The sequence below is a fragment of the Sarcophilus harrisii genome, chromosome 2 (assembly GCF_902635505.1).
Source record: "Sarcophilus harrisii chromosome 2, mSarHar1.11, whole genome shotgun sequence".
Classification (NCBI taxonomy): Eukaryota; Metazoa; Chordata; class Mammalia; order Dasyuromorphia; family Dasyuridae; genus Sarcophilus; species Sarcophilus harrisii.
Genome location: NC_045427.1, coordinates 489,361,705 through 489,383,296, shown reverse-complemented (window position 1 = coordinate 489,383,296; position 21,592 = coordinate 489,361,705). Strand labels below are relative to the sequence as shown.

The following is a 21,592-nucleotide window of genomic DNA, read 5'->3' as shown; positions in this document are numbered from 1 at the left end:
AGCTTACAGCCAAGAACCAATTACCCAGCAAAATTAAGCATTTTTCAGAAGAAAATATGGAAATTCAGTGAAATAGAGGATTTTCAATCATTTGTGATGAAAAGACAAAAGCTGAACAGAAAATTTGATCTCCAAATATAAGGTTCAAGAGAAGCATAAAAAGGTAAATGGAAAGGGAAAAAAAAAACCCTTAAAGGTTAACATTCCTATATGGGAAAAAGATTATGTTACTCTTGACAATTTTATCTTTGTCAGGGAAGTTAAAAAAGATAAACTTAGAGGGTGTAATTATAAGATGACTTTAATGTGATATGAAAAAAATTAAAGGTGGAAAAGGGATTGTACTAAGAAGAAAGGGAAGGTAAAATGGTAAATTATGCCACATGAAGAGGCACAGATTTATTATACTTGAGGGAAAGAAGGAAGGGGTTTGAACATTATTTGAACCTTATGAGATTTGGCTCAAAGAGGGAATAACATATACTTAATTTGGTATAGAAATTTGTCTCACTTTATAGGATAGTAGGAGGGAGGCTAATAGGGAGAGTCATAAGCAATACACTGGTGAGAAGGGAAAGGGTGAAAAGAGAGAAAAAATTATAACGAGAAAAATAGGATGGCTAGAAATTAAAAATTAGTAACCTTAACTGTAAATGTTAATGGGATGGACTCTCCCATAAAATGGAAGTGGATAGCAGACTGTATTAAAAGCCAAAATCCTATATATTGTTTACAAGAAATACATTTGAAGCAGAGAAATATATAGAGAGTAAAGGTAAAAGCTGGAATAGAATCTATTATGCTTCAGCTGAAGTGAAAAAAAGCATGGGTAGCAGTCCTGATCTCAGATCAAGCACAAGTAAAAATATCTAATTAAAAGAGATAAGGAAACAACATTTTGCTAAAGGGTACCAAAGATAAAGAAGAAATATCAATATTAAATATTCACTAAGTGGTAATAGTATCCAAATTCTTAGAGAAGTTAATGAGTTGCAAAAAGAAGTTGACAGTAAAACTATACTATGGGAGATCTCAACATCCCTCTTTCAGAATTAAATAAATCTAAGCACAAAATAAGGTGAATAGAATTTTAGGAAAATTAGGTATGATAGCCCTTTGGAAAAAATTGAATGGGGATAGAAAGGAATCACATTACTTTTTCTTAGTGGTACATGGCACCTACACAAAAAATGACTATTAGGGCACAAAAACCTTACAATCTGCAAAAAGGCAGAAACAGTAAGTGCATTCTCTTCAGATCATGATGCAATAAAAATCATGATGCAAAAAAAAAAAAATAAAGACATATGGAAAAAAAGATTAAAAAGTAATTAGAAACTAAATAAATCTAAGGAATGACTGGGTCAAACAACAAATTATAGAAACAATTGATAATTTCACCCAAGATAATGACAATAATAAGAACATGCCAAAACTTAGGGGATGCAGCTAAAGCAGTTCTAAGAGGAAATTTTATATCACTAGATGCTTACATGAATAAAATAAAGAAAACATGAATTGGGCATACAACTAAAAAAAAAAAGCTAGAAAAAGAACAAATTAAAACTCCCAATTAAATACCAAATTAGAAATTCTGAAAATCAAAGGAGAGATTAATGAAATTGAAAGAAAACTATTGAGCTAATAAACAAAACAAAGAGTTAGTTTTGTGAAAAAACCAACAAAATAGATAAGCCTTTGGTTAATTTAATTAGAAAAAGGAAAGAAGAAAACCAAATGACCAATATCAAAAATGAAAAAGGTGAACTTGCCACCAATGAAATTGAAAAAATAATTAGGAGCTGTTTTGCCCAGCTGTATGCCAACAAATCTGATAATCTAAGTGAAATGGATGAATACTTACAAAAATACAGATTGCCCCAATTAACAGAGGAGGAAATAAATAATTAAATGAAATTCTAAAATTTAATTTTAGAAAAAGAAATTGAATGAGTTATTAATGAACTCCCTAAGAAAAACATCTTCCGGGCCAGATGGATTTACAAGTAAATTCAACCAAACTTTTAAATAATTAATTCCAATTCTATGTAAACTATTGGAAAAATAGGGGAAAAAGAAAAATAGGGATAAATAGAATTTATACCAGCAATGCAGGGCTGGTTCAATGTCAGAATAACTATTAGCATAATTTACTACATCAATAAACCAACTAACAGAAGTCATATGATTATATCAATAGATGCAGAAAAAGCATTTGACAAATTCCTATTAAAAACACTAGAGAGTAAGATTGCCCACTATCACCATTATTATTCAATAGGGTATTAGAAATGCTAGCTTTGGCAATAAGAGCTGAGAAAGAAATTAAAGGAATTAGAATTGGTAATGAGGAAACCAAATTATCACTCTTTGCTGATGACATGATGGTATATTTAGAGAATCCCAGAAATTCTACTAAAAAGCTATTAGAAATAATCCACATCTTTAGCAAAGTTGCAGGATATAAAATAAACCCAAATAAGTCATCAGCATTCTTATATATCACTAACAAAATCCAACAACAAGAGATACAAAGAAAAATTAAAATAACTGTTGATAGGATAAAATATTTGGGAATTTATCTGCCAAGGGAGCGTCAGGAACTATATGAGCAAAACTACAAACCCTTTCCACACAAATAAAGTCACATCTAACCAATTGGAAAAATATTAAATGCTTTTGGATTGGGCGCGCAAATATAATAAAGATGACAATACTACCTAAACTAATCTATTTATTTAGCGCTATATCAATCAGACTCCCCAAAAACTATTTTAATGACCTAGAAAAAACAACAAAGTTCATATGGAAAAACAAAAGGTCAAGAATTTCAAGGGAACTAATAAAAATAAATCAAATGAAGGTAGCCTAACTGTACCAGATCTAAAATTATATTAGAAAGCAGCGGTTAAATGGTACCAATACCATTTGGTATTGGCTAAGAAATAGACTAATTGATCAGTGGAATAGGTTAGGTTCAAAGGACAAAACAGCCAATAACTTTAATAATCTAGTATTTGACAAACCCAAAGACCCCAGTTTTGGGGATAAGAACTCACTATTTGACAAAAATTGCTGGAGAAGTTGGAAATTAGTATGGCAGAAACTAGGTATCGACCCACACTTAACACTCTACAACAAGATAAGGTCAAAATGGATTCAGGACCTAGGCATAAAGAATTATATTATAAATAAATTGGAAGAGCATAGGATAGTTTACCTCTCAGACCTTGGGAAGAGGAAGGAATTTATGACCAAAGAAGAACTAGAGATCATTATTGATCACAAAATAGAAAATTTTGATTATATCAAGTTGAAAAGTTTTTGTACAAAAAAAACTAATGCAGACAAGATTAAAAGGGAAGCAATAAACTGGGAAAATATTTTTTACAGTCAAAGGTTCTGATAAAGGCCTCATTTCCAAAATTATATATAGAGAATTGACTCTAATCTATAAGAAATCAAGCCATTCTCCAATTGATAAATGGTCAAAGGATATGAACAGACAATTCTCAGACAAAGAAATTGAAACTATTTCTAGCCATATGAAAAGATGCTCCAAGTCATTATTAATCAGAGAAATGCAAATTAAGACAACTCTAAGATACCACTACACACCTGTCAGTTTGGCTAGAATGACAGGGAAAGATAATGCAGAATGTTGGAGGGTATGTGGGAAAACTGGGACACTGATACATTGTTGGTGGAATTGTGAATACATCCAGCCAGAAAACAATTTGGAACTATGCTCAAAAAGCTATCAAACTGTGCATACCCTTTGACCCAGCAGTGTTACTTCTGGGCTTATATCCCAAAGAGATTTTAAAGAAGGGAAAGGGACTTGTATGTGCTAGAATGTTTGTGGCAGCTCTTTCTGTAGTGGCTAGAAACTGGAAACTGAGTGGGTGCCCATCAATTGGAGAATGGCTGAATAAATTGTGGAATATGAATATTATGGAATATTATTGTTCGGTAAGAAATGACCAGCAGGAGGATTTCAGAAAGACCTGGAGAGACTTAAATGAACTGATGCTGAGTGAAATGAGCAGGACCAGGAGATCATTAACAACAATACTGTATGATGATCAATTATGATGGACGTGGCCCTCTTCAACAATGAAATGAACCAAATCAGTTCCAATAGAGCAGTAATGAACTGAACCAGCTACACCCAGGGAAAGAACTCTGGGAGATAACTATGAACCAGTACATAGAATTCCCAATCCCTTTATTTTTGTCTGCCTGCATTTTGATTTTCTTCACAGGCTAATTGTACATTATTTCAGAGTCCGACTCTTTTTATACAGCAAAATAACTGTTTGGACATGTATACATATGTTGTATTTAACTTATACCTTAACATATTTAACATGTATTGGTCAAGCTGCTGTTAGAATCCTACTGTTAACTCGATGGAATTGATACAATGTTTATTGGTTCACACATTAGAGCGAATCCTTATAAGGTGTCAAGTCATTAGAGTTGGTAGAAACAATGCTTGAGTTTACACCCTTGAGAGTTCACACATTAGCTCACAATTAGTTCACACGTTTAGAAGATTTCAGGGTTCAGTATGAGATATCCAAATTCACACCTTCCATAATCCCACTTTCAGAGGAGGAGTCAACCTTTGGGTTCACACCTTTAAGAGATCATATATAAGAAGCTCTCAGAGCTTCAGTCAGTCAGTCAGTGAAGGAGATTGAGTCGGAGTTGAGCTAGAGGCAGAAGATGGAAGAACCAAAAGACAAGCTGCAAGAGCTCTTGGAACCAACGAGGGAGAGAGGCCTCTAAGAAAGCTAACCAGGCCCAAGGAAAGAGATAAGACTTGGAAGGAGAAAATAAACATTTGGATTTTATCACCTGGCTGCATTTGAAGTGATTATTACTTTGAACTGAAACTAAGGCTGCCTCCAGAAAACCTCCCCAAGAAACCTGCTCCCAGAGAATGATCATATTATATAAAAGAAGAGAACACCACAAGCTGCCATCTGGGGGAAGGGGTGGAGGGAAGGAGGGAAAAAGTTGGAACAAAAGGATTTGCAACTGTCAATGCTGAAAAATTACCTATGCATATATCTTGTAAATAAAAAGCTATAATAATAAAAATAACACTAGGGAGCATAGGAATAAATGGGTTTTCCTTAAAATGATAAGTAGCATATCTAAAACCATCAGCAAACATCATTTGTAACGGGAATAAACTAGAAGAATTCCTAGTATGATCAGGGGTGAAACAAAGTTGCCCATTATCACCATTATTATTCAATATTGTACTAGAATTGTTAGCTTTAGCAATTAAGAGAAGAAAAAGAAATTGAAGGAATTAGAATAGGTAACAAGGAAACAAAATTATCACTCTTTGCAGATGGTTATACTTACAATTATGTTATAGAATCCTAGAGAATCAACTAAAAACTATTAGAAACAACAACTTTAGCAAAGTTGTAGGATATAAAATAAAACCACATACATCAGCATTTCTATATGTTACTAACAAAGTCCCAGTGCAATAGAGAAATTCCATTTTAAATAACTGTAGATAATATAAAATATTTGGGAGTTTATCTGTCAAGACAAAGCAAGGAATTATTTGAACACAATTACAAACACTTTTCACCCAAATAGAGTTAGAACCAAACAGAAGTTTCTAGCTTCCTGAGAGTTCTGTACAGATACTCCCAATGTATGGATTTCACAGTTAATAGAAATGTTTGTATATATAATAAGACTAGATTTAAAAAAAAAAAAACCACGCAACTGTTTTTGTTCTGTCTTCTGAGTTTGCCCTTTTGATTATTCATTATTTGATTATTCATTTTCAAGTGGTTCCTCCATACTTAAAAATATACTTAGTCAAAAGTTTCTTATCCTTAAAAACTTAGACTTGATCAAGCCATATACTCAAACTATTCTGTAGCTTATTTTTTAATTTTGAACTTAAAACACAAAAAAGACAGCATTTCCATATGCACATAACACCCAGAGCATTTACATAAAATTGTCCATTTCTGTTTCATATCACTTGACTTTTTCTTGAAGTACATAATCTACATCTTACTTTCAGAATTATCCTGCTTTTCTTAACTTCTCTTCAGAAGTGTTTAAATGGTTCTCTTTGGGAGAATTGTTATTCTTATTACTGACTCCTTCCCCCACCCCAGACTGAGACAAAAGAGAGAAAAATTCTTATAGTAAACATAGTCAAGCAAAATTAAGCTATATGGTGGCCATATCTAAAAATATCTCTTTCTGTACTTTGAGATCATTAACTTTCTGTAATATTCATACACCTCAATTTGTTCGGCCATTTCGTTTTCTAAGTGACAATCTAAGACACTGCTATTCCTAAGCCCTCACCCCCATTTTTAATCTTTTAGGATCAAGAAGTTTGCTTTGCTTCTGATTATTCTCTCCCCAGTATTTCCTTCCTCATAGTTTAACTCCCACCCCGATTCCCTGCTTGTTTTCCTGTTGAACAATTTGATGTATTTTATATCAAATTCTGTGTTCAACATTCCTTTGACCCTTTCAGAAAAGTGAAAATTATCTGATGTATTCTCTCCTCACATTTTCCTATTTATTCTCATGCACCTCAATTATGAAAAATAAGTTCTATCACACACCATTTCCTTATTTCATTGATATATATTCCTTCTTTTATGATTCCCTCACCTTCTCTTTCCCCTTTTCAAAGCCTTAGAACGGGTCTACCCCTAGAACCCCCATTTTTAGCCTTTGAAGATAGCATGATTCTTTCCTGTTATAGTTCCTTCTAATTGAATCCTTAGGGGCTTCTCTGGAGGTGTCTCAGGCCAAAGTAGTAGGGTCCCTAGAACCCCTAGGCCTAACAAACACTGTGGCACTGCATTGGTCAGTATGTTGATCACTCCCTGCTGCCTTTGGGGCTTAATAACTCACTATCACTTAGAACCATGGAACTTTTTCAGGAGAGCACTCTGCTATTAGTGTCACTGGACACACCTTCTTGTATGCTACATATGTTCCTTTTTGCCTCAGGCTTTTTCTGAGGCAGGGGAATAAGTTTTTCTATTGTTTGTGGGCTTCTGATTGACTCTGCATTTCTGGCCTGGAAGAAATTAAGAATCTTCACTTAATTGATAAAGAATTGATAAAGAATGATAAAGAAATCATTCAGTAGGGAGTGAATTTAGGATTTTGCAGAAGTATGTGAAATTGGGCTGCCTGCCTCTCATTCACACAGACATCTAAGCAGGAAGTCCTTTCTTCCTTTCATAACCAAAATCTTAAGAAAAGTGGTCTACCATTATTTTGCTGTCATTTCTTCACCTTTGACTCATTTATTAACCCCTTGCAACATAACTTCCAACCCCACCACTAGAGGGAAGTTTCTAATTCCAAAGAAATAAATGATCTCAATTGCTCAAACTGATGGTCTTTTCTCAGGTTTCCCTTCCCTCTTGATCTCTCTGTAGCTTTTGACAATATTCACTGACCTCTAGTCCAAGCTACCCTCTCTTTCATTGGTATCTGTGCCATTGCTTTTATATTCCTACATGCAGCAACATGGCTGCTTTAGATCATTATTGACATGTCCCCTTAAGCATGGAGATATCTCTAATGCTAGTCCCTCTTCTCCGTACTCATAGTGATTTCAATAGCACCCATGGCTTTAATTATCATCTAGCTATAGATAATACTCACATATAGCCAGATGATAAAGCCATGGAATTCTAGGGAAAGGGGCAGATATTATGTGTGTGTGTCTAGTCCTACTCTCAAATTCCAGTCCCTTACCAAGAGTCCCTTTTGAATTTCTTCAACTGTTGACCTATTCAATGTATCCAAAACAGAACTAATTTTCTGCAAAAACCTATCTGCCTCCTCTAAACTTGCTTGTTTCTGTCAAGACTACCACCCCTCCAATTACCCAAGTTCCCACACTCAGTCAGCCTCGATGCTTTCATATCCCTTCCACCTCCATAGCCAACCACTTGTAAAATCTAGTCATTTATACTTTCAAATCTCTTATCTGTCTACTCCCATGACCCTTTCTACTTGAGGCAATTTAGCACCTTGGGCCAGCCTCCTAACTGGCTTTCTTTCAATCGGTCTTTCATGCAGCTGTCAAATTATTTCTAAGTCATATATGGTTCTCTCACCAGTTTAGTCAAAATATCATATTATTTCTAAGATACAAATTCTTTAGCTTGACATTTAAGTTCTCCATAATTTGGTCTCAATTTATCTTTCCAGACCTCTTTTTATATTATTCTTCCACACACACAATTTTCCATTCAGGTCTGCTAGCAATCCCTACACTAACTCTTCCCATCCTGTATTTCTGCCTTTTTCCTACCGTCTGGAATGCACTCTTTACTCATGTTTGACTCATCTCTTTTTCTTCTCTCAAGATTCATCCCAAGCCTTTCCTGATCCCAAGTGGTATTTTCTCCTCATATCACTGCATGTAGGGATAAGTGATATAGAATGTGAGCTGTTTGTCTAGAGCCTGCTATGTACAAGGCACATACTGGTGCCAAATACAGCGCTACCTCGGCACTTGTCTGCTTTGAAATTCATTTTATTTGGTATTGGAGGCATTTTGATGAGAAAAAATGCTTCAGCGCTTCAGCTACCCAAGAAAAATCAGATCAAAAGAGAAAAAACACAAACAACAAAAAGGTGAAAACACTATGCTTTGCTTCACATTCAGTCTCCACAGTTCTCTTTGGATGCAGATGGCTCTTTCTATTACAAGTCTAATGTATGTCTTCATAATATTTCTGGTGTTTTAAGATGGAGTGTTTCATAAAGAAAACAAGATGTCCTTAGTTTTGTGTAGACACCTTCTATCCCATTCACAAATCAGATCTTGATTTAATAGAAGCTTCTGTGCAGTTTTGGCATTTTAGATTAATTAGCAACTTTTCTGAAAACTTCTTTTGAAAATTATAGTACTTTATTATTAACCAAGTTGAAATTTTAAGAGAATTGATTAGAAGGATTGAAGGAAACGAATAAGCTGCAGTTTTCAAAGAAATTCAAAATTTGGAGAGCCAAGTGAAAAAATGTTCTAAAACACTAATAATTATAAGAAATGCAAATTAAAAGAACTCTATAGTTTCATCTCATACCTAATAGTTTAGCAGATTTGATGATGACACATGTTGGAGAGACTGCAGGAAAATAGATACATTGATGTTTACTGGAGATAAGAGCTATAAATTGGTCTGGACATTCAGAAAAGCAATTTCATACCATGCCCCAAAAGTTATTAAACTGCGAGTAATCCAGTTGAGCCAGAAATAGCACTACTAGGTCTGTATCCCACAAAAGATCAAAGGAGGAGGTAAAATACTCATGTACACAAGTATTTAGAGTAGCTCTTTTTGTAATGGTATAGAATTGGAAATTTAGATGAGGTGCTCATCAATTAGAGAATGGCTGAACAAATTATGGTATATGAAAAGAATGTAATATTATACTGTAAAAAAACGAAAGGGATAGTTTCATTGAAACCTTGGAAGGTTTCTATAAAATTGCTAACAGAGTGAAATAGAACAATTAATAACAACATTAATTAATTAATTAATAACAACATTATAAAGACAAACTGAAATACTTAAGAAATTCGATCACTACGGGGACCAATCAAGAGCATCTATCATGAAGCATGCTATATACTTCTTGACAGAGAAGTGATAAATTTGAGATACAGAATCATACTTACTTTTTTGCATAGGTTCAATGTGGGAATCTCTTTTGCTTGACTAAATATACTTTTTTAAATTAGTATTTTGCATGGTTTTTTTTTTAAAGGGGAAGGAGGGAGAAAGTATGTTTTTATTAATTGAACCCCCCCCCCCAAAAAAAATAAGGAAATCACAGACCACATTTTGGATTTGTTTCTTGGCAATTCAGTTTTAATTGTGTAAGTACCAAAAAATGTATAACTTAAAAGTAAAAAAAAAAAAAAAAAGTACAAAAATGTATAGCTTAAATGTAAAAAAAATTCAAGATGAAAACAATTTATCAGAGACCTGATATACAAAAATCTTTTGAATTAGCAATTCAGAATAATCAAACCAAAAATTTAAGCAGATTTGATTATTGCTTAGGAAACTTGCAAATAATTTACTTTTCATAAAGAATTTTTACAATTGTAATTTGTGCTCACTCAAAATTACTTTGGCTATAATTTTCCAGGAGTGAATTCATTTTATAAAGAATCTGAAAGTTCATGGTTAAGTAATTTACTCAACACAGTGTGATTTTAAAAATCAGATTTATATATTGCCTTCCTCTCAAGTTCTTAATCACAAATTACTACATAGGTGAATTAATGTATTAATTATAGTTGAAATAAAATTTATTTTTATTTATTTAGTTGAGGCAATTGGGGTTAAGTGACTTGACCAGGGTCACACAGCGAGGAAGTGTTAAGCGTCTAAGGCTAGAATTGAACTTAGGTTGTTCTGACTTCAGGGTTGGAGCTTTATCCACTGCGCCACTTACCTGCTCTGAAATGAAATTTATTCCTCATTTGGGGAAAAAATATTTTCTGACTCAATCTGCAAAAATTTGCTCAGGTCAAATCTAACTACATAAAAGCCAATATAACAATAATTTCTGAGTGAAATTGTATGGCCCACTTGTTTAAGCAATATTTATAGAACATTCCAGTAAATTAAACCAAACTGAATAGCTATTTGGAATTCTTCCTAATAGGAGCTTACCTAGAAGACAATATTTCTATAAATGTCTTAAATGATGAATTTTGTTTTTAAAATATTCTTTGTTGACTTAAACACAAGTTTATATCTGGAAATTCAAATTTTCCTGTCATATTTCCTATAGCAGAAATTATGAGTCTCATTTAATATGTTCTATTTTCGGATGTATTTACAATAAATTTCACTTATGTTAAAAAATAGAAATTATGTAATTGAAATCCAGAAAGATTCTGGTTAGTTGTTTTTAAATCTTAACTTTTCAACTTGAATATTATATATGTATATATATATGCATATATATATATATATTTTTTTTTTTCCTGTTAGAACTCTAAAATCACTAAGGAAACACAGCTACAGATAAGACCTAAATTCACTTTGTAAATTTTAATATATATATTTATTTTAAAATATAAATAAGAAAAATAAATATTAATTTACGAGACTAGGTTGAATCTACCTTGATTGCCACATATTCAAGGCCTAAAATGTTTTGGATATGAGACAAGTAATGAGTTATAAACCCTTTTAAAAATGGGTAGTTGTTTTTCCGGGATTAGTGCAAAATAGTAACTCTCCAAATATTCATATCATTAGACAAGTAAACAAAAAGGATTTTAAATGATGCTATTTGATGGCTGATTCTTAATAAGTTTTTAAAAGCAAATGACCTGAATAAAGCAAACAAAAGGACCATCTACAAATATATCATTTCTACAATGTTCCCTTGTTTCCCCAAAATCTTGAAGTAATTTCATAAAATGATACTTGGGGATGACTTGCACGAGAATTTTTGAAGTTGATAAAAATTCTTAATGATGAATAATGAAGTTTTGTGATGACAATGTCTATATTATATCAACCTTGGAGAATCACTGGGTACTCCCTCCCTGGAGTCAATTTGGCTTTTAGTCATCTCCTGAGCTTAGTAAGGGCAACCAGATTGTTTCAGCATGGCCTCTTGTCTTTTATTTTCCTCTTATCCTCTTAATAGTGACTCTTGGATTTAGGGTTCCTGTCCCAAGGACAATCCTAATAGTCCTAAGTCACAAGGTTAGCTTAAAATTTTCCCAGGGTGAGAAAAATTGGAACATATTGTTTTTCAAGGGTCAATGTTGAAAAAAATTATCCTTGCATATATTTTGAAAATAAAAAACTTCAACTAAAAAGTAAATAAAATAAAATTTCCCCAAGCAGAACTGACAAACTACTTGCTCTATTCCCGTGACCTAGTGCCCTGGTAAGGGAGAAGAGGGCCATTAACCAAATGGCTCAAAATCCTGCAGCATTCTATTCAAATGAAACAAGGGGAATGATGTATCCTTTCCTGTATAAAGGAAAGGAAATGTGTATGTATGTGTGTATATACACACATACACACAGAGCACACACATTTATATATTTAGATATATATTTGGAGGCTAAATGTAGGAAAAACACAGATGGACCTACAAGAGTTAAACTGCACTAGCTGTGGGAGTATGTGGCCAAAACATCTAGCTTTTAAAAAACTGAAATTTAGTCAGGTATTAAAGAGAGCTCTTTGGCAGAAAGCATTAAGGAAATAAAACACTGCCTTAGATCACATAAGCTGTTTAGGGAAAATTGTAATTCATCAAGTGATTTCCAAAGCAGAGTGCCAATGATTGTATTAATATGCTAGAATTATCTGAAATGTCAGTAATGATAATTTGCCTTATTCATAATGGAAGTACTACAAATAGAGAAGTGATTTATTTATTTACAAGGAATGCAAATTGTTCTCAGAACACCTGTCCTTCCTGGGACACTGATGAGATCCCCCATCATTACTGAGTTTTCACAGCCAGTGTGCTACAGTTTTTTTGGTAAGATACAGAGAACAGAGCAACATTTAAGATAGTCTTCATGGGTCACTAAAGATGGAATAGTATTTTACAGCGAGCTTTCTTCATACACAGATTGATGTATTCCTTTGGCCTGCTGGGGTGATCTTCCCTTACTGTTGGCTTGTCAGGTTCTTGAGAGGTCAGCTTTCTCAGGAAATAGTACAAATCATACTGGATTTTTGGTCTTTAAGTGTTTGCTGCTTTTGAAGTTCTCTTGAAATGCGTCTTTTAATTCCTAATAAATAGAGGTCTCGATCAAATTTGCCAGCAGCTAGAGGAATGCTATAAAGGAAAAAGAAATTGTAATATGGTTGTGGTTTCTTAACTGCCAAGACAGACAACAATTTGGACTGTGTAAGAGCTACAACAAAATGAGATTTCTTTCCCTTTGGTATATACATACATTTTCTGGATGCCTTAGGGCTCTTTGTGGTTGAGTACAAGAATGGCTTTGGGCAGGAGTCTCCAAACACCTCCAACCAGGTATATATTTCCTTATTTATTATATATATATATATATATATATATATATATATATATATATACACTGCTAGCCTAATAATAATGTATATCATAAAACTTACCTGAAACTAAAAATTAAAAAGGATAAAATTAAGATGAAATAATCTTTGATTCTAGATGTAATTCAGAGGCTCTGGAATTTACTGAGTACCCAACTGACATTGCCAGTTGTGTGGAAGAGGGAAAAGACTTGAGAGAGGGCAACCTATTAGGAGGTCTTTATAATATACTATGCGAGAGATTTTTAAGGACCTCTTAAAAGGGGTTGAGAAAAGGGGACAGATGTGAACAATGTGTAGGCAGAAATAAGATTTGAGAAATAAATAGATCTATTTGTGAGATGAGGGGAAAGCTGGTGGTGCCCTTAATAGTAATATGGAAATTTGGGAAGAGGGATGAGTTTGTGGGGAAAGATGACTTAATGAGATCTTTGATGTAGTTTTCAACTCATATATGTCTGCTTATTCTATGCAACTACCCACTCAAATACAAGAGTAAGAGGCAGGGCTTACAGTTAGTAGTCACTGCTTCCAGAAAGCAGTTTCCTTCAAGGGGTCATTAGGATTAAATGTCCTGCTATGTGATTACATAACTAGTAATTGTGTGAGACTGGATTTGAACTCAGCTCCTCTTGACTTCAGGGCTAGTACTCTATCGACTGCATCATTAGCTGCACTGGAATGAGTACATCAAAACAAGCTGGAGTTGAGCACATATCTTATAGGGGCTCCAATTTGGAAACCACTGTCTTAGGAAATACAACAATAGCTTTTCTTTTTGGTTCTAGCTATTTGAGTTTTCTAATGTTCAAGGTTAAGTCTTAGTCATCAAGGGTTTATTAAGTGTATATTATGTTCAAGATATTGGACTTATTTAGAGATTACATTCTCCTAACTGAAGAGCTGGTTTCTTTCCCAACTTTGAATGTCCCATTCAGAACTATATCAAAAAACCTGGTTTTAAGAGGAAAAATAATATGAAAGTAAGCTTGGGCCTATCAATGAGTTATCTTAGAGATGATTTTGCGTTGACCTCTTGCCACACTAAAATAAAAATTAAGTGCTTTCTCTCTCTCTTTGTATCACACTTACACATATCCTATATTCTTAGAAAATTATGATACATGAGATTAAAATGCAACTTAGAATTTAAAAAAATCATCAAGACTTTTAGAAGGAACAAAAAATACACTTGCACTTTTGGGGGGCTACTGCATGAATACAATTCAAACAAATCTATAAAACATCACTCTAACATGGGTAACTGACCCATGGTATTGGTATCTCTGATTTACACAGCTCCAAAATATGAAGATTTGAGTCTGAACTTAAATTAAATCAAATCCCAAATTCAAACATCACTACCACTTGAGGACCTGACAAGAATCAGAGAATTTTATAGTCCTAACCCTAACATCAGCTGATGTGACCCATTATAAAAAGAGTTGAGTGAACAGAACACTGACTTGTCTCTCCCAGGTCTCACTTTTACTCGGAACAGACCATATACTGGGCGGTGATCAGAGGTCTTAATTCCAGGACAGGAAGAATACTTGACTGGGTAGATGTCATCTTTTTGTCGGCTTTTATATACAACTCGGTCCTATAGGGAGAGATTCCAAAAGGCAGGGAAAGTAAGCTGAATTCCATAGGAACACATGGTCTGCGCACCTTTCATTTCTTTTTAAACATTTTTAAAGAATTTTTTTTTATTATTATTCTTTCTTACCTTCTTGGAAGCTATCATTTCACAAATAAGAAAATAGGAAAATAACAGTTTAACACTTCAACCAAGTCTGATATTACATGTAGTGTTCCACACCTATAGTGTTCCCATCTCTACAAAGAAGGGAGAAAAGTGCATTCACCTATATTTTCTTTGGAAAGAAGCTAGATCATTATAATTTCATAGAATGCAGGCTTTATAAATTGTTTTTTTTTTCTTTATATTTATATTATTATGGTTACTGTGTACACTGGTTTTCTGTTTTTTTTTTAAACTTCACTTTACATTAGTTTATATAAATTTTCCTATTCTTTTCTGTATTCATTTTTTCCTATACTACAGTACTATTCCATTATATTCATGGATTTTAACTTATTTAGCAATATACTTTATTCATAGCTCTTTGCTACTGCTATAATAAGTACTAAAAGCAACATTATGGTACATATGGGAACTTTTTTTTTAATCTCCTTGGCATATATATCTACCAGTGGCGGTTGTCATTGAAAAGGTAGAGGCATTTTAGTCACTTTCCTAGTATATTCCAAATATGATCGATTGCTCTGGGGTACCACCACACACCTCTCAGATTGGCTAAGATGAAAGGAAAACCTAATGATAAATGTTGGAAGGGATGTGGAAAAACTGGGACACTAATAATACATTGTTGGTGGAGTTGTGAATTGATCCAACCACTTTGGAGTGTAATTTGGAACTATGCCCAAAGAGCCTTAAAACTGTTCAGGCCCTTTGATCCAGTGTCTCTACTGGGTCTATATCCCAAATAGATCATGAAAGAGGGAAAAGGACCCACATGAGCAAAAATGTTTGTAAGAGCCCTTTATGTAAAGTGGCAAGAAACTGGAAACTGAGTGGATGAATAAGTTATGGTATATAAATGTTATGGAATATTATTTTTTGTAAGATAATCAGCAGGATGATTTCAGAGAGGTCTGGAGAGACTTACATGAACTGATGCTGAGTGAAATGAGTAGAACCAGGAGATCATTGTACACAGCAACAACAAGATTATGTTATCATCAACTGTGATGGACTTGACTCTTCAACAATGAGGTGATGCAGGCCAATTCCAATAAGACTTATGATGGAGAGTGCCATCTGTATCCAGAGCAATGACTATGAGGATTGAATGTGGATCACAACATAGTGTTTTCATCTTTTTTTGTTGGCTTTCAGGTTTTTTTCTCATTTTTTTTCCTTTTTGAGCTGATTTTTCATGGGCAGCATGATAAATGTGGAAATATACATAGAAGGATTGTACATGTTTAACAAATATTGGATTACTTGTTGTCTAGGGGAGGGGAGAAGGGAAAAGAGGGATAAAAATTTGGAACACAAGGTTTTTTGCAAGGGTGCATGTTGCAAACTATCTTTGCATGTATTTTTGAAAATAAAAAGCTATCATTTAAAATAAATAAATAAAAACAAATATGATTAATTGGATCACTTTGCAGTTCCATTAACAATGAATACATAACCTCTCCACCATTAATTATTCTCACCTTTTATCATCTTTTCCAGTTTGCTGAGTTTGAGGTGAAACATCATAGTTCTTCTGATTTGCAAGTCTCTATCTATTAGTTATTTTGGAGCAATTTTGCTATGATTGTTAATATTTTAACAATTCTTTCAAATGTTGTTTATATTGTTTGACCACTAATACAAAGGAAGTAGATTTTAGCTTGATAATAAATTTGTTTTACTGCCCTTTGTTAAAGGTAATTGCTGCACAATTTGGAAAACTATGCTCAAAAAGTTATCAAACTGTGCATACCCTTTGATCCAGCAGTGTTACTACTGGGCTTATATCCCAAAGAAATACTAAAGAAGGGAAAGGGACCTGTATGTACAAGAATGTTTGTGGCAGCCCTCTTTGTAGTGGCCAAAAACTGGAAACTGAGTAGATGCCCATCGATTGGAGAATGGCTGAATAAACTGTGGTATATGAATGTTATGGATTATTATTTTTCGCTAAGAAATGACCAACAGGATGATTTCAGAAAGGCCTGGAGAGACTTACACGAACTGATGCTGAGTGAAATGAGCAGGACCAGGAGATCCTTATATACTTCAACAACAATACTATATGATGATCAATTCTGATGGACCTGGCCATCTTCAGCAATGAGATGAACCAAATCAGTTCCAATGGAGCAGTAATGAACTGAACCAACTACACCCAGCGAAAGAACTCTAGGAGATGACTAAGAACCATTACATTGAATTCCCAATCCCTATATTTTTGCCCACCTGCATTTTTGATTTCCTTCACAGGCTAATTATACACTATTTCAGAGTCCGATTTTTTTTTGTACAGCAACATAACGGTTTGGACATGTATATTTATTTTGTATTTAATTTATACTATAATATAGTTAACATGTATTGGTCATCCTACCATTTAGGGAAGGGGATGGGGGGAAGGAGGGGAAAAATTGGAACAAAAGGTTTGGTAATTGTCAATGCTGTAAAATTACTCATGCATATAACTTGTAAATGAAAAGCTATTAAAAATTAAAAAAAATAAAGATAATTGCTGCAAAGATATTTTGCCCAATCACTTCCCTTTTTTTAATCTTAGTTGACTTTGTGCAAAAGCATTCGTTTTCACATAATTGAAATCATCTATCTTATCTTTTTTTAATTTTTGATTGAGAATGTTTTCCCTAACCATAACAGTGAAAGAAAGGGACCTGATCTGGTTCTTTTCTAATTTTGTTACTCCCCTTTCACTTCTAATGTTCTACTATTTAAAACAAACATCACTCATCTCAACCCATTTCAGGACTCACTTTACTTTACAGAATTTATTTTATTTGAAAGTTACCTGTCCTCACAGTTTTAGGGGGTGGTTTACATTCAAAGATTAAGATGTTGGCCTATGGAGGTATCTAAGAACTATACTTTAGAATAAGAAAATACATTTCCTTACTAATGTTCATTGTGATTCTATTCAATGAAACCTTGACAAGCAGGATGCATATTTTTTCATGTGTTATGAAGAAATAGATGGCTACATGCACAGGATCTATGTGTTCCACTAGCTAAGTTTTAATAGCATATAATAGATCCAATGGTTTCTTAACTTTGTCCATGATGAAGCATTACCACTATGGGGAAGAGTTTGACAGCAACTTACAGCACAGCAAGGAGAGATCCTAAGCTGAGATAATAGGCAAAGCAAAGTCAACTTGCACTAATGGAAATTTCATATATTTAAACATTAATTCTGTTAGTTCCTTTTACTCAAAGGAATCTGACTTTTCTACAAGTGCATTTGGTAGAAATGGGAGCCTCAGAAAATATGTGGGATTTTTCTTTTAGTGTTTATAGATAATAGTTATAATTAAACAGATGATATATTCTTTTTAATATTATTCCAACTCCCCCCCCTCATCTGCTGAAATCAAATCTGATTCTATAGAGCCAATTTAAAAAATCATTGGCTAAAATTCTTGACAGTTTCTACATAAATGGAATTTTTTAAAATAGTGTTTTTATTTTTCTAAATCCATGCAAAGATAGTTTTCAACATTCACCTTTGCAAAACCTTATATTCCAAATTTTTCTCCCTTTCTTCCCTTGCCCCTCCCCAAGACAGCAAGCAATCTGATATAGGTTAAACACATACTGTTCTTCTAAATATATTTCCATATTTGCTATGCTGTACAAAAAAAATCAGAAAAGGGGAAAAACATGAAAAAGAAAAAAACCAAGCAAAGAAATAATAATAACAAAAAGAGGTGAAAATATTCTACTATGATCCACATTCAGTCTCCACAGTTCTCTGCCTGGTTGTGGATGGCACTTTCTATTACAAATATGGGAATTGGCATTATTATTCTTATAATCACTGTGACAATCATGTGTACAGATTTCCAGTTGGATATAGATTGTGAAATTAAATGGGCTAAGTAAGATCCAGGTTTCTTAAAACAATAAGTATTTGTTTTGGCTGGTGGCCGTAGGTAGTGCTAACCAATGTGTTACACCCAAAAGGAAGGCTAAGTCAATGAAAATGCACAAATAGCCATGTAAAACAGAAACATGAATTGTAACCACACTCTCAGGAATATGTGAGCCTACAATTCAAGACTGAGAAATAGGCACTGCCTCTCTACTAGGATGGGTAAGAAATGAAGACCTCTTACTGTATAAGAAGGCGTCCTCTGCTTGGAAGTGCTATCATAGCTGTCCTTTCCAACATCAAATTTATATGAAGGGAAAAAGTGAATGTCTGCTTCCCTGAACCCCTTGAAAATTGATCCTGCAAGGCAAAAAGGCAAAGCAAGGAGGGTAAGGACGGTCTTTTCCAAGGTTCTACCTTTGTTTTCACAAAGTCCATCAGGCCAAAATAACTTAGTCTTCCAAAATTTAAAAACAAATAGAAAAAAAAAATAGCAAAACCACTTACCTTTCTTCATTTCTTTAATAAGCTGGTCATGCTGAAGTAGTTCTGACATATTCATCTCCAGATTCTGTTTCAGGATTGACTCTACTGCCATTCGTCCACCATTCAGCCGAAAATTGAAGTCTCCAAACCAGAATACTTCATCAAATCGAGTTGTGACATCCACTGAAGCAAATGTTAGAAGGCTCATTAGCTCCCTATTACCTAGTTGAACACCATAACACAAGCAGTTTCAGACCCTGGCTTTTAGCCATGGATTAAAAACAAAACCAGTAGGAATACTTACTGTAAATAAAGCCCTGAATGGCCCAACAAGAACTCTTACCAAGTACTCATTAAATTCTGAGAACTGGCTATCTACAGAAAAAGAAGACCAGTTCTGGAATATACAGAGAAGTTTGTCTAGATCTGTGGCGAAGTGGTAAGGAAGAGCATTTGATTAGCTACTAGTAGTTCTCAAAGTATGGTCTAGAGAATCCTGGGGATCTTTGAAACCTTTTTAGAGGTCTACAAATTCAAAAGTAGTTTTTATTTCCAATATGGTAAATGGCTATAAATATAATCCAGATAAACAAAAAATGCTTTGGAGAGATCCTCAATAATTTTTAATAGGATAAAGATACTGAAAACAAAAGTTTGAGAACCACTGAGCCCACAAAAGCCCACTATTTTGTAGAGTTTCCTTAAAATTCAAATGCATAGAGAAATTCACACAAATAAATGATAAGGGTTATAAAGAGACAGTTTCAAAATAGAAAATATAATTTTCTAATAAAGTAAAACATTACTTTAAACAAATATTCAAAAAGTGCAAGTTAAAGCAATTTTGGGATATCATACCTCAACCTATTAAATTAGCAGAAATAAAAGTAACAAAAATAACATGTTGGCAGCATTGTGAAAAAATAAGCATAATCACTCATTCCTAGTGAAATTTGTAAAATCTTCCTGGAGAGCAATCTGAGTATGTTTTAAAAGTTACAAAAATAACCATATTATTTGACTCAATAAATTTATTATTGGAAATAGACCCTGAAAGAGCTATTGAAATATTTTTAAGACGGATTATTTGAAGATTTTCTTAACAGAATGATGCAAAAATAAAAAAAAGTAGGAAATCTTCAATAATAGGAAAGTGGTCAAATAAATAATGGTACATTAAGGCAATGAAATTTTATAGTGTAATTAGAATCAATGAATATAAAGAACACAAAGGACTAGATCTTTATGAAAAGTGAATGAGAATGAACGGACAAAGAATCCTCATGAGAACTTTAAGAGAATAACTGGAACATTGTAGTAATTCATATGTTGAAATTAACTTAAATGTAAATAATTCCTAAGCAAGCTTAGTTATTTGTATTGATCTTCACTATTATGTTTTTAATAAAATATTTAAATTTTAACATTGAAATAAAACACTGAGATTTTAAAATTTTCATCAGTTTTTTTCACTTCCACTTAAAACAGCCACAATTCATCCAATGGCAAGGTATATTATACCCAAATTAGGATAGTTACAAAAAAACAAACAAAAAAAACCTTCCAGTTTAGAATGAACAAAGCACTATTCCTGTGTCTCAATTCTTCCTCTGTTAAATCAAATAAGAAACTTGGGGCTAAGAAGATTTAAAATTATGACTTATGACTTCTCATACTTTGTGATGAGGAGGATCACAAGGTAAACATTGTTTTTAGAATGGCAATTTTATATGAAGAAGACTAGTTTGCTAGAAGTTATTTCTACAGTTGTTTATCTTGAAATTATGTCCTTATGTGTCCCTCCTCATTTTGAACCTCTTTATGTATATTATACAATAAGACATAGCAATATTGCTATCTCTCTTACCCCTTGTGCCCACAGACTCTAAGGACAGGAACTCATCTAAACTTTGTATCATTCTGCAAAGAACTTTGCATACAACAGACATTTAATATATGCTTATTGTATTGTATCTTAATGAAAATTTTTTAATTTTTCTATTTCACAGCTCCCTAAGGCACAATAGAAAATATATTTTTTATTTAAGTGACTAAGTAATTAATTTCAGATTATTCAGAGAAAAGTACCTATATTAGCTTTTTTTTTTTTAAAGTTCATTTAGATTTGAATACTCACAAGAACTAGATTGATATGGGTTTGTATCTGGGACATTCTTTGGAAGTGTAAGTGTTTGGATAGTTTTACTGTAGTCTAACAGTCGATCAGATACTTTCCCATCACCAGCTGCAAAAAAAAAGAATTAAAGTAGTATATCATACATAAATTCATAAAGTTTAAAGTCTTCTCTTTGGGCATTTAAAGTATGATGCACTTAAAGAAGACA

At 33.3% G+C, this 21,592-nt stretch overlaps 1 protein-coding gene across 4 annotated transcripts in view; it reads right to left on the bottom strand.

Annotated features, from left to right (window-relative positions):
• Positions 1 to 12,350: 12,350 nt before the first annotated feature.
• Positions 12,351 to 21,592, bottom strand: part of INPP5E (inositol polyphosphate-5-phosphatase E) — a 27,563-nt gene continuing 18,321 nt past the window's right edge. For 3 of the 4 annotated variants that reach the window (XM_031954945.1, XM_031954944.1, XM_012554018.3), the window contains exons 7-11: positions 21,385 to 21,492; positions 19,269 to 19,469; positions 19,006 to 19,121; positions 14,574 to 14,710; positions 12,351 to 12,868 (exon numbers count right to left, since the gene is read on the bottom strand). In XM_031954945.1, coding sequence (XP_031810805.1) covers positions 12,736 to 12,868; positions 14,574 to 14,710; positions 19,006 to 19,121; positions 19,269 to 19,469; positions 21,385 to 21,492 — 695 coding nt within the window. In that variant the 3' untranslated portion in view covers positions 12,351 to 12,735. The remainder of the gene's footprint in view (positions 12,869 to 14,573; positions 14,711 to 19,005; positions 19,122 to 19,268; positions 19,470 to 21,384; positions 21,493 to 21,592) is intronic. The other variant, XM_031954947.1, reaches the window with a different exon arrangement.